Source organism: Gnatocerus cornutus, chromosome 8 (assembly GCF_029298725.1).
Source record: "Gnatocerus cornutus isolate USDA-ARS CGAHR chromosome 8, icGnaCorn1.1, whole genome shotgun sequence".
NCBI classification, from domain to species: Eukaryota; Metazoa; Arthropoda; class Insecta; order Coleoptera; family Tenebrionidae; genus Gnatocerus; species Gnatocerus cornutus.
The window spans coordinates 17,347,394-17,361,848 of NC_142240.1; the positions used below are offsets into that span (position 1 = coordinate 17,347,394).

Sequence of the window (14,455 nt, forward strand, 5' to 3'; positions counted from 1 at the left end):
GCACCGGAAAGTTTTGATAACAAAGAGCTCTTAAACTCCTTCTTTTTTAGTGATTTTAAAGGTCGTGGCGACACTAATCCGCCAATCCAAGCAAACCGAACACCTCCTAGAAGTGAAGAAAATGTTCTTATCAGACATGACCCTTCTCTGCAATAACAACAGAGAGAACCGCCGAACTGTGCTCCAAATGTCCGTGTGGCAAGAATGGCTCATCGCCATGGCGTACATCCACCCGAAGAACGCCGAAGAACAGAAACTCTCAGACATGGTCTACTCGCTCTTCAGGATGCTCCTCCACCACGCCATCAAGTACGAGTACGGCGGATGGAGAGTCTGGGTGGACACCTTGGCCATCGTCCATTCCAAAGTGTCGTACGAAGAGTTCAAATTGCAGTTTGCGCAAATGTACGAACACTACGAGCGCCACAGAGCCGACAACATCACCGATCCGTTGGTGCGGCAGCAACACCCAATTAGCACGATTTCGGGTTGGGACCAACAGACTCAAGTCTCCAACGGATGCCACGGCGATGAGGAGCGCTGGCACAACTCCCACGCTGCTCTCCAGGAGATCGAACAAGAGAACGACAAATCAGAGCCTGTGTGCAGTTGCGATTACAACTCCACGATGTCTGAAGGAAGTCCCGCGTCGTATTTAGCCAAACATGACGACAGCGAGGGCGTGTCTTTAGATTCAAGAACCAGCGATCTGTACAGCGATGTTAAAATCGGCAAGGAGTCGCCGTTCTCGCAGGATTCTCCGATAAAATCGCAGGTGGCGGAAGATACGCCGGAGTCCATCGAGGTGACGGAGGGCTCACCGGTAAATATTCCTCTTCCTCCGACTACCACTCATGGAGTTGTTTCAGGTATGCAACGGGATTCATAATGAGAGCAGCCCGAGCTTCGGCAGTCCGACGAAAATCAGCGAAGAAGCGACCAAGGTGGAGATCATCGAAGAGATTGTGCAGGAGATCCTCAGCAAGTCGGAGAAGTTGTTGGAGGAGCGCGTGGCGGACGGGACTGTTTCCCCCGTCGTCCAAGACGAAGAGATCGTTCAAGCTGTTAACCACGTCGTAAATAACATTGATGAAGCTTCTCCGAAGGACGTTCCAACAAGTCCGGAGAAAGAGGTGGCGGATAGCGACTTGTCCGAGCGGTATTTAACACCGACTGAAGAAACAGAGAAAGTGAACGACGAAACCGACAATAAAGAAAGTAGCGCGGTAACGAAAACGGACATTTCAGATGTTACAAATTCTAAAGAACCTGATAAATTTAACATAAGTGTTAGTGATAAACAGACTGATAACAAAATATCCGAAGCTGTGCCAATTGTTGAAAATAGTGCTGTGTCAGTAGAATTAGAGCCGTCCAATGTTGATTCTAGTCTAGACAAGTCGAACATTCCGAACGAAACTTGCGTAAATACCACAAAGTCGGTGGATGATTCTAAAACCGAAGGCACCGAAACTAGCGAAGTGCCTGCTGTTGAAAATATACCAACGATTTCACAAATCTGTGATCCTAGTCATTATACAGCGTCGAACGACGCTAATACGGAAACAAATGAAAACCAACAGGAAGGTACGCATACTGAAGAATCGAAACGCAGGGTGAGTTTACCAATAAACCACGTCGATGGCCAACCTGGCGAAGCCACGAAAGAAGCTGCCGCCCACCAGGCGTCGCCGCAGAAGAGACCTCGGAGCGCCTCCACGTCGACGCAAGTCGACCCTAACCACTTCGGTAGTAAAAACTCGCACTAAACTCTTTTATTCATTGTTTAGTTCCAGACAACAAACGCTCAAAATCGGGCTCATCGTCGACGCGGCCCATGTTCAGTCCCGGTCCCACCAGGCCACCATTCCGTATCCCCGAATTCAAGTGGTCGTACATCCACCAACGCCTCCTCTCGGATGTCCTCTTTTCCTTAGAAACGGACATCCAGGTCTGGAGGAGCCACTCGACGAAAACCGTCTTGGATTTCGTCAACAGTAGCGAGAACGCCATCTTCGTGGTCAACACGGTCCACTTGATATCCCAACTCGCTGACAATCTCATCATCGCCTGCGGGGGGTTGCTGCCTCTGCTCGCCTCGGCGACGTCCCCCAATGTAATTTTTGTTTGTTCTTAACTTCACATTAATTGTGTTGTTTTAGAGCGAACTGGATGTGATCGAACCCACGCAAGGGATGCCCATCGAAGTGGCCGTTTCGTTCCTCCAGAGACTCGTCAACATGGCAGACGTGCTCATCTTCGCAAGTTCTTTGAACTTCGGCGAGCTGGAGGCGGAGAAGAACATGTCCAGCGGTGGTATTTTAAGACAGTGCTTGCGACTGGTAAGTTGAGTTTGTAAATATTCGTTGTAGGCATGCGTGTAAATATTGTAAATTGTTTATAACTTTTGTTGTTGTGCGTGTGTTAGGTTTGCACTTGTGCAGTTCGAAACTGTTTGGAGTGTAAAGAAAGGAGCCGTCCGCACCACACTATTGCACCAACATCACATAACGCTACTCACAAGGCCGCACATTTACAGTCGTTTATAAGGGGAGGGCAGAACTCCCCCAAGGTGAGTTGCGCCGCCACCACTTGCTCTATGTCTCCGAGGAAATTCGGTGTGTAAACGGCGTGTTTTTCAGACCATCGCCGACAATCTCTCGCAGTCGACTCCAGTGAAGGACCCGGAGAAGCTCCTCCAGGACATGGACGTGAACCGGCTGCGCGCCGTAATTTACAGAGACGTGGTGAGAACGTTTATCCAGGCACTCACGTTAGCAAACTTCACTAAACCAACTCTAACGATGACATTTGCAGGAGGAGACGAAACAGGCGCAGTTCTTATCCCTCGCCATCGTGTACTTCATCTCGGTGTTGATGGTGTCGAAATACCGCGATATTCTGGAGCCGCCGATTTCTATCCGCGCGCCAAGTCCGGTGCCGGCCATCCGGAACAACGGGACGTCGCACGGTTCCGGGAGCCCCCAAGGTAAGTGGGTGTTGGTGTCTCGCCCCGCCACGCTTTCACTTGCACACCAGAACTAACCATCATTCATCTGTGATTTAGTGAAATAATGTGTGCTAATGTGTTTTTCGTGTTGCTTGCCATGCAGAAGGGAGCGCGAGGCCGCTCTTCCCGCAGTGGTCGCACCACGTTTACCCCCAGTTCCTACCAGGTACCCATCCCAACGCCGTGCCGCATCACAACTACGTGAGGCACAGGCATTCCTATGTAAAACACCATTACAACCTTAATAATAACCACCACTCGCATCACCACAACCATAAAATTGACCACCGCTACCACAGAAACTCAATTGCTGGCCACCCAGGTAATTGGTGTCTTGACGACGATGTTTGTGTTATAGAGCACTCGCTACACCGTTTTTTCTTTTTAGAGGGCCGCAGCGCCTCACTTAAACTTGTGCTTAGTATTTGAGTTTTATCTTTGCGTCTGAAGGCAAATACAGACGCAACGATCTCCTCGTTTTGTTCGAAGTTAATAGTGGCTGTTGTTATTTTATTTAGTTGGGGTACGACCAGTTCGTCTCCGACAATTCGTCCCAAAGGCAATTTGCCCCCAGTTTAATTCGTCCCGGTGCGATCTTTGATATTAATTGAAGAATGTGATTTATATATTTTTACTTAAAATTGATATCTGCAACACAAGGCAGCTATATACTAAGAAAATTCGTTTTTTACAATTAAAAAAATCAAATATAATAAAATTGTCACTGGTAAATAAAAACATTTATAGACAAGACATACAAAAAATTGCAAGATTAGCATGCTATAAAGACGCATTACAAATTAATAAGAGTCTGACGAAGAATTAAGCAATTACACAGTCCAACAAAATTTAACTTTTCGATTTTTTCCGAAGAAGTCCCGGTTCTTCATAATTTACACCTTATTGTGTAAGAATCCGTCGATAGCTTTATCAGATCAGCTCTAGTTTTTTTGCTTTTCAATTGTTTTTTTCAAATTTTGATGAAGCGATTTTGGCAACAAGAAAAAGAAATTCAACAGTCTGACTGTCCAATTTAATCAATTTAAGTGTAAATTTACTATTTTTATCGATCACTTTCTAGTGTTTAGTCTTAAATCATAAAATTTTACATGTTTTTTGAGACCAATTTTTGCATTTTGGACAATCGTCACTGCAATCTTCTAAGCGATGCTGCTCTAATATTTAATGGCATTGTTTGTAAAGTAACTTCGATTATTAATGAACTTAAGGACTTTTTCAAAAAAAACTTCTGAAATGCAGATTTTTTTTACAGATAGTGTAGCCTGAAATTTGACATTAAAGTAGCTATTTTTTCGAAAACTAGAGCTGATCTTGAAAAACCGATTACTGTTTCGTAATCAGAACGCCCTGTATATCCAGAAACCCCTTTTACATCTTGCGCAGGGTTGTTATTATTGTTTAAAAATTTTCTGAATCATTTTCAATGATCGAAAAAAATCGTTTTTTTAAGAACAAACATCTGCAAATGAATTTTTGACTTTTAACTCTGTTAATATCCGCCAAAATAAAAACTACATAAAAGTAGTAAATCCGTAATATATTATTAAGAAAAGCATTTTAATGATCAGGTGCAAAGAACGTCAAAAAATAACTTTGAATGAGCACATTAGTTTCCTGCAATACAGTGGAACCTCGATTATCCGGGTGCAGATTATCCGTGCAAGGGTGTTCATTCGATAATCTGTTTATTACAAAAAACACATAAATCGAAAAATAACTACGTTGTACTTTTGCTTCCAATGTTAGAAAAGTTTAAATTTGGAACTTTAGCAACAGTTTAAGCATCAAGAACGGTAAGGACACTTTACCGATCGAAGACAATTATTTGGAGAAGGAGCGCAACGACGACTCCAATTATTGTCTGAGATCGGTATAGTCGTTAACGTTCGTGATGCTTATAATATTTTTTGCACGATAGACACATTTCGATTATTTTTATAAAACTAAAAATGTTACAAATAATTGACATTAATTGTTCTTCAATAATTCCTGAAAACTCAAAATTTTGGTATGAGAATGTATATAAATCCTTTTTTTTTAAATGACTATTTTTGAATTTTTACTTGCCGTTTTAGAACGGTAAGTAAATTTTGTACTTATCTTTTTGTTTATCTTGGTAACCCGTAAACTCAACTTACTGTTCCAACAGCAAGCGCGTGCAAAAACAAAATTATCAGTTAAAATTTTTGTCTTTGAATAGTAATGTTCGCATACTTTAAAAAAATGCTTGAAATAAAATAAATTCTGTTGCAATTAGTAATTTGGGATACTAAAAACTCAAGTGGCAAAGTGAAAATTTTAGGATTAAAAAAGATATAAATGAAAGTACTAGTTTTTTTTTTAAATATGAATGTCTGATAGAGTTTAGTTTCAATTTCGTTCAATTTTTAAAATTGTTATTGTTTAGATGTTGATACATTTTGTTAAAGTTTTTAAATAATTTGAATTAAAAAGACGTCCCAAATAATTCTGTTGCTTTAAAAGTACGTTTATTTGACAACTCGCTTGTGTTTTTCGATTATCCGTGCAGGCTCTGGTCCCGACAAGCACGAATAATCGAGGTTGCATTGTATTAATGACATAAATACTGGTTTAGTAATAAATTATTATTATCGACAATTTTAGGGATGGCTACAATTGTTGTAAACAAAGCTGTCAGTGACAAATTTGCGGAGCACGAATTTTCAAAAGGACGAATTAACCGGGGACAAAAAAGTGGGGGGATGAAAATGTTTGGGAACCAATTGCCGGAGACAAACTGTCGGGAACGAACTGTCCGCAAATCTATTTAGTTGTGTTGTCTGCGCGTGTTTCGGATTTAACAAACTTCTTTCTGGAATTGTAGCAGCTCGCGCTGTTCACAACCAGACGCCTCAAGAAGATAGCGATTACGACGTCATCACCGCTTATGTAATGGAAGACAACAACTCCGTCGTCCAAGAAAACGATCTTCATTCTGGACCACCGTCCATCAAGGTAACTATGAGACGTGGTGAAGTCGGTTGTGAATGGATAGATCTTTAGTTTAGATGTTTTTTTCTTGGATTAACACGTCAAGAATGTGTATGATTGGCGAATGGTTTGTGGTTTTTTTTAGTACTAACCTTTGCTTTGCTGCGGCGTGCCTTTTAACAGGTTAACGCTAGACAGCGTCCTTCTCTGGGACATGGGTTCTCTGTAGATTATTCTTTGGATGGAATAAGGCATGCTCGAGGTCGTGACAATGCTCGTGTTAAGAAGGTAATGCAATTTTAACTGCTTGTGGGATAGTTCACACTCACATTTATTGCACCGGTCTTGCATTTTTGAACTTAGATTTTCATTGCGATTTTAACAGTACCACTGGTTCTTAACCAGGAGCGGCCCCAGTTCTAACAGGGGCCGCTTCTGAGTCACTCCCAACAATTCAATCTAACTTCCCCACAATTTAGAGCACCGATTCCGTTGAAGACATCAATTCTGTCAACTCTTCGGAGACGAACAACGTCGGCTCTAACAGTGAGATAACTCTAGAAGACAACAAAGTCAACAACGACGAAAACTGGACGGATATTAACTTAAACGAAGACGGGGAAACCAAAGAGGATTCTAGAAACCTCCAGAATATGACTCACTCTGAGATTATCGACATCGAAGGGAACATCGCTCAAGAGCGTGGCGAGAAACACCACCCGGAGATTTCCGTGGTCCGGGTTCCGGACAACGTCATCCAAGCTCCTGCTCAAATCAGACCTGATGATCTTCCGGTCAACAATCTCGTTGACCACATTTCAATTCCCACACCATCACGCGAGGCGTCTCTCACCCAAAAACTCGAAATGGCCCTCGGCTCCGTTTGTCCCCTCCTCAGAGAAATCATGGTGGATTTCGCCCCATTTCTCTCGAAGACTCTTGTGGGCTCCCACGGCCAAGAACTCCTCATGGAGGGCAAAGGATTGACCACTTTCAAAAACAGCAACTCCGTCGTGGAGTTGGTGATGCTGCTATGTTCGCAGGAGTGGCAGAACTCTTTACAGAAACACGCAGGATTGGCCTTCATCGAGTTAATTAACGAAGGGCGTTTGTTATCGCACGCCATGAAAGACCACATCGTCCGAGTAGCGAACGAAGCGGAATTTATTTTGAATAGAATGCGCGCGGATGACGTCTTAAAGCACGCGGATTTCGAGGTAATTAAAGATAAGAGTTTCAAATTTTGTTTAATCCCTCTTTTTAGTCCCAATGCGCCCAAACTCTGATGGAACGTAAAGAAGAGGAAAGAATGTGCGATCATCTGATAACCGCCGCGAGACGGAGAGATAACGTGATAGCCAGCCGCCTCTTGGAGAAAATTCGCAACATTCTATCTAATAAACACGGAGCTTGGGGTTACATGGATCCGGCCGCCGCAAAGTAAACATTTTATGAAGTTTATTTGTTGTTTTATAGCCGCAATGTTTGTAGGTTGAACGAATTTTGGAAGTTGGACGCTTGGGAAGACGACGCGAGACGGAGAAAACGGTTTGTTCATAATCCACTGGGGACCACGCATCCCGAAGCTAGTTTGAAGGCGGCGATTGAACACGGAGCGCCGGAAGACGCCATTTTACAAGTAAATACGTGTTGAATACTAAAAACGCCACTTCGACCGGAGTCTCCAACCCGGAGCGGTAGTTTAGCCACTTTGCGCAGAGATGGCGCTAGGGGTTTTAACCGGAGCTTTTGGCAACTTTACAGCGAGCTTTCTCGGTTTAAATTTCAGAGTCAGTAATTCAGCATTTTAATTTCGAGTTAATTTATTTTGCTGAGAAACACTCGGGAAATTAGCCGCGTTTATAGTTCCCAGACGTGAGCGAATCATAAATTATCGTTCATTGCGCTTTTACATAGAGCTTCTTTACTCACTTGGACTCGTCGACGTTTATTACTAGTAAAAACATTAATTAATGGTCACGGTACATCATAATGAGGTTTATTGAGATTTTGCTCGTAGAAACGCTCATCGCACGGTGAGCAATGCTGAGGAAAATAGATAATTGCATTTCGAGTGCGGAAAGTGCCGAATTTCGGCACGAGAGGGATGCAGATGCACGAGCCGAGTGCGAAAAAGATACACTCCATCTTATAGATAAAATAAGTTTCGACAATATTTTATTTGTTATTTATTCTCAATCTGTCATCCTACAACTTCATATTAAAGTTCCACACAGTGCAATTATAAAATGAAATTCTCTCATATTTGATATTAACCAAATAACGCTTTAATTTTAGGCTCAAACCTAAAAGATTATAAAACAATATACATAATTGTAAAAATGAATTGACTCATTTTTCCTCCAGAGAATTTTTTATAGGCGTCAAATTTAAAATGCGGCTCCATGATTGGTGGTTCAGCACAGCGAATTACACAACTTTGTTTTTAGGCCGCCGTCCATTTTTAACGTTTTTGGGGACATGTAAATAGGCCAAAAAACGACGTTTGAGGCCCTATGCCTACTAAAAGGAAACTAGTTAGTTTTATTGTTTAACGGTTGGTATTGCACTGTTTTTAATAAACAGGAGTTGGCTGAAGAGGAATATATTGTTTCATTTCCAACATAGTCGCTAGACGAACAACCTGGCAAAGTAAAAGTCACTAGATGAGATTTTTTTTTATTTTTTTAATTTTGTTGGCTAAAAAAAGATCACACGTCCGAAAATGATTTTGGAAGTCTGAGTGAAATTGCGAGCATTTTCCGGTCTTGTGATCCAAGTAACTATTTTTTAAATTCTCGCAATTTCTACGCAATGTCAAACAAGAACTGTCAATTTTGTTAAACTGTCACTAAATTGTAGGCGCATCAGATTAGCTGGTACATATTTCATTTTACTTTTATTTTAATTGACGATTTCTAAAAAACTTGTCATTTGTTTGTGGAACCATCTATTGATCAAAATTGGCATGTTCCATTACAGGTATCTAACTTATCATTCCTCCTTTGTAAGTCGGTAAATTCTCGAAAACAAAAGTTAGTAAAATTGGCGAAAAGAAAACATCCCAAATGTGACAGTTGGCGGGCGTGGGCAGTTGATGTTTCTAATGTCAAATATTTTATTTGAAAGTGTCAAATATTTTATTTGAAAGTGTCAAATTCGATTAGAATGAAAGAAATTGATAATTTCAACATTGAGAAGTCAACTAGATCCTCAACACTTCTCTTAAATAACCTAAAATAAAATAAATAGGTCCGAAATTAGCAACAAAGTTCAAAGTACAGTTCAATAGGGAATTCGAGAAACTCTAAGTTAATTTGATTTTTATGGATCGTTTCTGACATAAGTAAATTTTGACAGATCTGTGCGGATATTTTTATATCTCACGTGTAACATGTTACATTGTGGTGACAGTGTGGTATTAAAAACTTTGTGTGCCCGGCCGAAATAAATCTCTTTTTAATTAATAATTTTTCATGTTGCCGGTGAAATGTTAATCGCAGTGTAATAATTAGGCCCGGGAAGAGTTCCACGCCCATTTGGCCGCCACGAGGAACCAACAGCAGATCCAGCCGAATGATTTAATGGATGATACAGAACTTTTGACTGATGATAGAGACTTGGATAACGATTTGACGGGTATTTGTGTTAGAGCAATTAAAAATGTGGCGCTAATGATGAATTTTAGGTCCGGTGAATATCAGCACGAAGGCAAAATTGGTTGCTCCAGGCGTCGTGTCTCCGGGAATGGTGTCCATAACATCGACCGAGTTGTATTTCGAGGTAGACGAAGAAGACCCAGAGTTCAGGAAGATAGACACTGAGGTGAGTTAAGAGCGTGTCAGAGAGTGTTTGACATATGATAATTATAAATAGATTAAGGAGGCTTCAAAATTTAATTATCGGGTTGGAGTTCGAGGTAATTACCGAGCGTTTGGTTGTAATGATTCGGTAGTCGGTGCTCTGGGTGATCAATCTGAAGGAGTAACAATCTAAGAGAGCTCTTATTAAAGTCGAAGATAAGTTTTGTCGTGTTTACATAAGGTTGTCGGCCGGATCCGCCCATACTTCTCATTGATTTATTGTTTTCCTGATGAATATGCAATGTGCATAACAAATTTCAATAAAGCAGGTAAGATTAATGGACGCTTGGAACCAAGAAAGAGTTTTAGCGCGAATACGAATGAAACCCGTTCAAAAATTCGCATGATTGTTTTCGCCTCAGCGCCGGCATTAAAACCAACCCACGTTGTATGTTTTCGGATAATAAAAGTATCAAATAACTCACTCGAAGAATATCTGAGGGTTTTTCGAAAGAATTTATACCCAAATAAAACGATACGGACTGGTTGGTACCTGGCCACAAAACAAACAGAAAATTTACATAACATTAACAGCCGCTACGCGTATTTTTTTATTCCAACCCGTCCACTGCTGTTATAAAATCAATTGGGTGGTTTTTGCAAAAGGTAGGTGGCAGCCGGTTCGCCGACAATCCAAATAAACAAACGTAATGTACACTCACACAAGAGATAAACCCCTGTGGTTACTTGTTGCATATGAAAACGTGGTAAATCACGGCTCGACCGTTGTTTGCAAGGCACTGATTATAGGATTAGAGTTGTAGCGTATTTATTACAAGTTCTCATAAAGAAAGGCACAGCGATGGACGTTATCGCGCATATTAAACGCCCTGCGAAACGTCAACTTAAATAATTCCGCCCATTCACTAAAGCGCCCCGTGCGCTGGCTGGAACACACCTCGCAATTTGTACCTTGTTACTACTCCTCCACTGAAAATGTCACTTTTTTCCAATTTCCATTACAAGCTGGCGCACGTATTGGAAAAAATCCCGCGCCCTCGAGCAAGTTGCCATTCAAGTTGAGCCGGACCTGCGTAAAAAACCGAAAAATCTTACCATATCTGGTATTAGCGACTTTAATCGTCCGTTTCCTTTCCAGTCGTCATCTTTCTCGATCGAATAAATGAAAATGAGCCGATTTAAGAGCGTCCGTTTCATACTTGGAACAATTTAAGAACATAATTGGACGCGTTCATTTCAGCCGTCGAGGATTTATAAGTCAAGTCATGAATAATTGAATATTAAATACCGCGATGCATGCAATCATGCGGCATGAATGCACCAGGGAGAAATTCAGTTTTGAAAAAAAATTGACGAAAAAGCGGTGACGCTATCAACGCGTTTACGACTAGTTACATTAGATTGTTGCTGTTGGCTTTATTAATTGGTGTAGCGAGTGATGTATCGTTGCAGTGCACGAGATATGATTCGAATGGATATATCTGCGTTAATTAATGCTCTTCTTATTTTCAGGCATGTAAATTGCATGTTTGCTGAATAAATTTCGAATTACAAACGAGTACTTAATTCAAAACATAATTAATTATATACTATTTGTATTCCAAACATAAGTCGTGTTAACTTGTTTATGTCGCTGAGTTTTAACGCGCTCGTAATTTAAAACGACGCTCTCCATCATCTCCACCAAAATCTCGATCGGAAAAGTCATCGACCACTAATTCGCCCATTATACAACCCCGTCAATTATGACACTCGGATTTCAGTCGACCACGAAACTGCCCATTTCGTTTCGGACGAGATTTATGCTCCAGGTAAAAAAATCCAACCCGCATCGTGATGATCTTCTCCATCTCGTCGTCCGCGTCGATTTCAATTAGCGGTCACCAAACAAACCAAACAGCCCGAGGCGGTCCGCGCTAAACGATTATCGGTTATAATTTATAACATAATTATAGAGCGATTGTGACAGGGTGTTGCAAGATGCGTGGGACTACGGTAGTCCCATCCCAGACCACCGAGATGGTACGCGGCTAATTCCAGTGATTATCCGGCACTCGATTACCCGGAGTACAGCCCGGAGTCGTGATGGATGTCCCCAGAAAACCGTTGTTTATGGAGGAGTCTGCAATTTTTACCTACAATTAAAAACGAACGTTGTTATGATTGATTCCACGAGATTTTTAAATGAAGATGTGAGCAGAAATTTCGCCGGAGACAATTTACATAATTTTGCGTAAATTAAGCTCGAAGAAATTGCACATGCAACATGAGTTTGACAGGTGACACACGGCTGATTTATTATCTTCGAATTGTTATGCATACAAACTCAACAAGGTATAGTAAACTCAGTTGACATACAACTATACTATATTTCAGAATTATTGACATCTTAGTGTGCCTTGGAAATTCAAATTTATGTTGGCAGAATCTTCTAATATAAACGTATTTAGTGTTTTTAGATTTATATTTATCCCTATGTGTATGTAATGTGTGTCACGTCAACTTAGAATCTGATTGATCAGATTCTGAAGAGGAACTGAAATCTGAAGCAGAAAAAATCTGTGTTATGATGGTAGATTCAAAATCTGATTAAAATATCAATTCATTAGCTTAAAAAAGTAATTTACTTCATAACCTCAAAATGTTACATTGACAGTTTTAGAACCAAAATGCTAAAAGTCGTTCACATTGTTAGAGGCGTTTTACACAGACATGGCCTACCGAGATGTCAATAATTCTGAAATATAGTATAATAAACATTTTATGGCAAAGTCAAATCACCCTTAGAAATAAAACTGAGTGTTTCATGCAATATTTTGATAAACTTCTCTTAATGAACTTATTATAAGTTTAAATGGAACATTTCCGAATCAGATGACAGTTTGTATTCAATTTAAAAATGGTCAAGTGTGTCTATGTAAATACAGTAGTCTCGATAATTTAAAACTCAAGGCAAAAAGTTCACATTATCGAAAGTTCAAAATATAGTGTGATTCAAATAATCAAGAGAAAGACGAGAAAAAACTTAAATCAACCAGAGTTTAAAGGCAAACAAACCATAGTCAGAATAAACAAACCAATAAGAGAAGAGGGCGTAAAATCCACTAACTCCACTTTGATGAAATTTCGTAAAACTTATATTTTACTTTACTTCTGGTGAAACAGATTTATGTTAAGAAGAACTCTTTATTTAAAGTCATAAGTGAAAAAAATGTCATATTTGATTAGGTGCAATGTATTTTTTAAGATTGGCTTCTTCAGAAGTCTTCTGTTTTTCTTGTACGCCCACGCAAATTAGGCTTCAAATTAACGATAGTTTGGGAGGGAAAAATTTAAATTATAGAGTGTTGGCGGGAGAAAAGTTCTCGATTTTACTTCAAATTAACGAAAGGACCAAAATACATTGAAATTTTTCAGTTTATCGAGAGAAATAGAGGGGATCAGGAAAAACTTTAAATTACCGAGAAATTCAAATTATCGAGAGTCTACTGTATATGTTTGTTTATTATATCGTCGGCTTAGGTCGTCAAGTTGCTAAGTCTGTTTTAAATTTTTTTGACAAAGGTCGATAAATCTCAATTTTTCTCATATTTGTCTTCCAAATCTGAAAATAGAATGTTTCTTCATTCTGCAATTATAACACATAAGAGATTCAAGCGACCCTGTTTCAGTACCGACCGATCACGGCGTGCGCCTATTTTAATGGTCCTCAACCGCAAAGATTAGTACTGCCCGGTTCTCTCATAATGTGGTCATAAAATTGACTAGGTGTATGTCAACTGAGTTTACAGTAATTTTGAGACACGTATCGGCGGAAAAACGCGTTCGAGGCTCCCATAATTCTAAATTCTAGCAGCACAACGGTTATAATAGAAACATCTCTTTCGTGTCAACACACGCATAACATTAAGATTAGGAAAAAAAAGTCGTTTTGATCAGCATGCCGAGGGCGGGGTCGTGACGAAATCCATTTTTCCCGAGCTCCCGTACAAATAAAAGCCGACGACAATCGCGTGTCGTTCGATATGACGTGTGGGTTTCCATTGTACCATTCAAGTCTTCCACCTCCACCATCGATCGTTTATTTCGTTTTTCTTAACGAGAAGCATCACGTATCTCTCGGCCGGTACATAAAATTTTATCGGCTCTTGAATTCGGCGCGAATCGAATTCTTGCCGTTTTTTCACAATGGTCGCATCAATGATCGGTATTTAACACCTCCGTCGCAACGAAAGCATTTTAACGAGGGAAAAAGTCGCCGGGAACGGCCGTATTAATGCAGGAGTCGGATATCATTAATTGCGGTCGTGACGGAATGGAATCCGGGCCGGAGTTTTTCTCGGATCCCAGGAGTGATGAAGACGATAAAGTTTAATTGGCGGCGAAAAGTTCCAACTTTGCAAAAAATAATAATAGTGTGAAAAATAAATTGACCGTTTTTGTACTCTTCATTGCACCGCAAAGCCATAGTCCGGGCGCATCGTCGAGAATCGCGCATTCCCCGTCTCCGCATAATTGATACTGCGGGAAGCCGGCCGTACCCACGCAGTCAATCATAGATCCCGCTGCGATACAACATCCGTACGTCTACGTTCTTTGTCTTAACCCCCTCGATATGAAAATTTCATGAATCCCGTCGCATCCATCA

At 40.6% G+C, this 14,455-nt stretch overlaps 1 protein-coding gene across 4 annotated transcripts in view; it reads left to right on the forward strand.

The window, feature by feature from the left end:
- rg (A kinase anchor protein rugose) overlaps positions 1 to 14,455 on the forward strand; it is a 168,924-nt gene that overhangs the window by 105,051 nt on the left and 49,418 nt on the right. For 2 of the 4 annotated variants that reach the window (XM_088043792.1, XM_088043789.1), the window contains 15 exons: positions 51 to 823; positions 870 to 1,749; positions 1,797 to 2,116; positions 2,163 to 2,342; positions 2,429 to 2,572; positions 2,643 to 2,765; positions 2,818 to 2,989; positions 3,114 to 3,332; positions 5,877 to 6,007; positions 6,167 to 6,271; positions 6,463 to 7,200; positions 7,248 to 7,423; positions 7,475 to 7,622; positions 9,499 to 9,622; positions 9,672 to 9,808. In XM_088043792.1, coding sequence (XP_087899918.1) covers positions 51 to 823; positions 870 to 1,749; positions 1,797 to 2,116; positions 2,163 to 2,342; positions 2,429 to 2,572; positions 2,643 to 2,765; positions 2,818 to 2,989; positions 3,114 to 3,332; positions 5,877 to 6,007; positions 6,167 to 6,271; positions 6,463 to 7,200; positions 7,248 to 7,423; positions 7,475 to 7,622; positions 9,499 to 9,622; positions 9,672 to 9,808 — 4,370 coding nt within the window. The remainder of the gene's footprint in view (positions 1 to 50; positions 824 to 869; positions 1,750 to 1,796; positions 2,117 to 2,162; positions 2,343 to 2,428; positions 2,573 to 2,642; positions 2,766 to 2,817; positions 2,990 to 3,113; positions 3,333 to 5,876; positions 6,008 to 6,166; positions 6,272 to 6,462; positions 7,201 to 7,247; positions 7,424 to 7,474; positions 7,623 to 9,498; positions 9,623 to 9,671; positions 9,809 to 14,455) is intronic. The other 2 variants (XM_088043791.1, XM_088043793.1) reach the window with 2 other exon arrangements.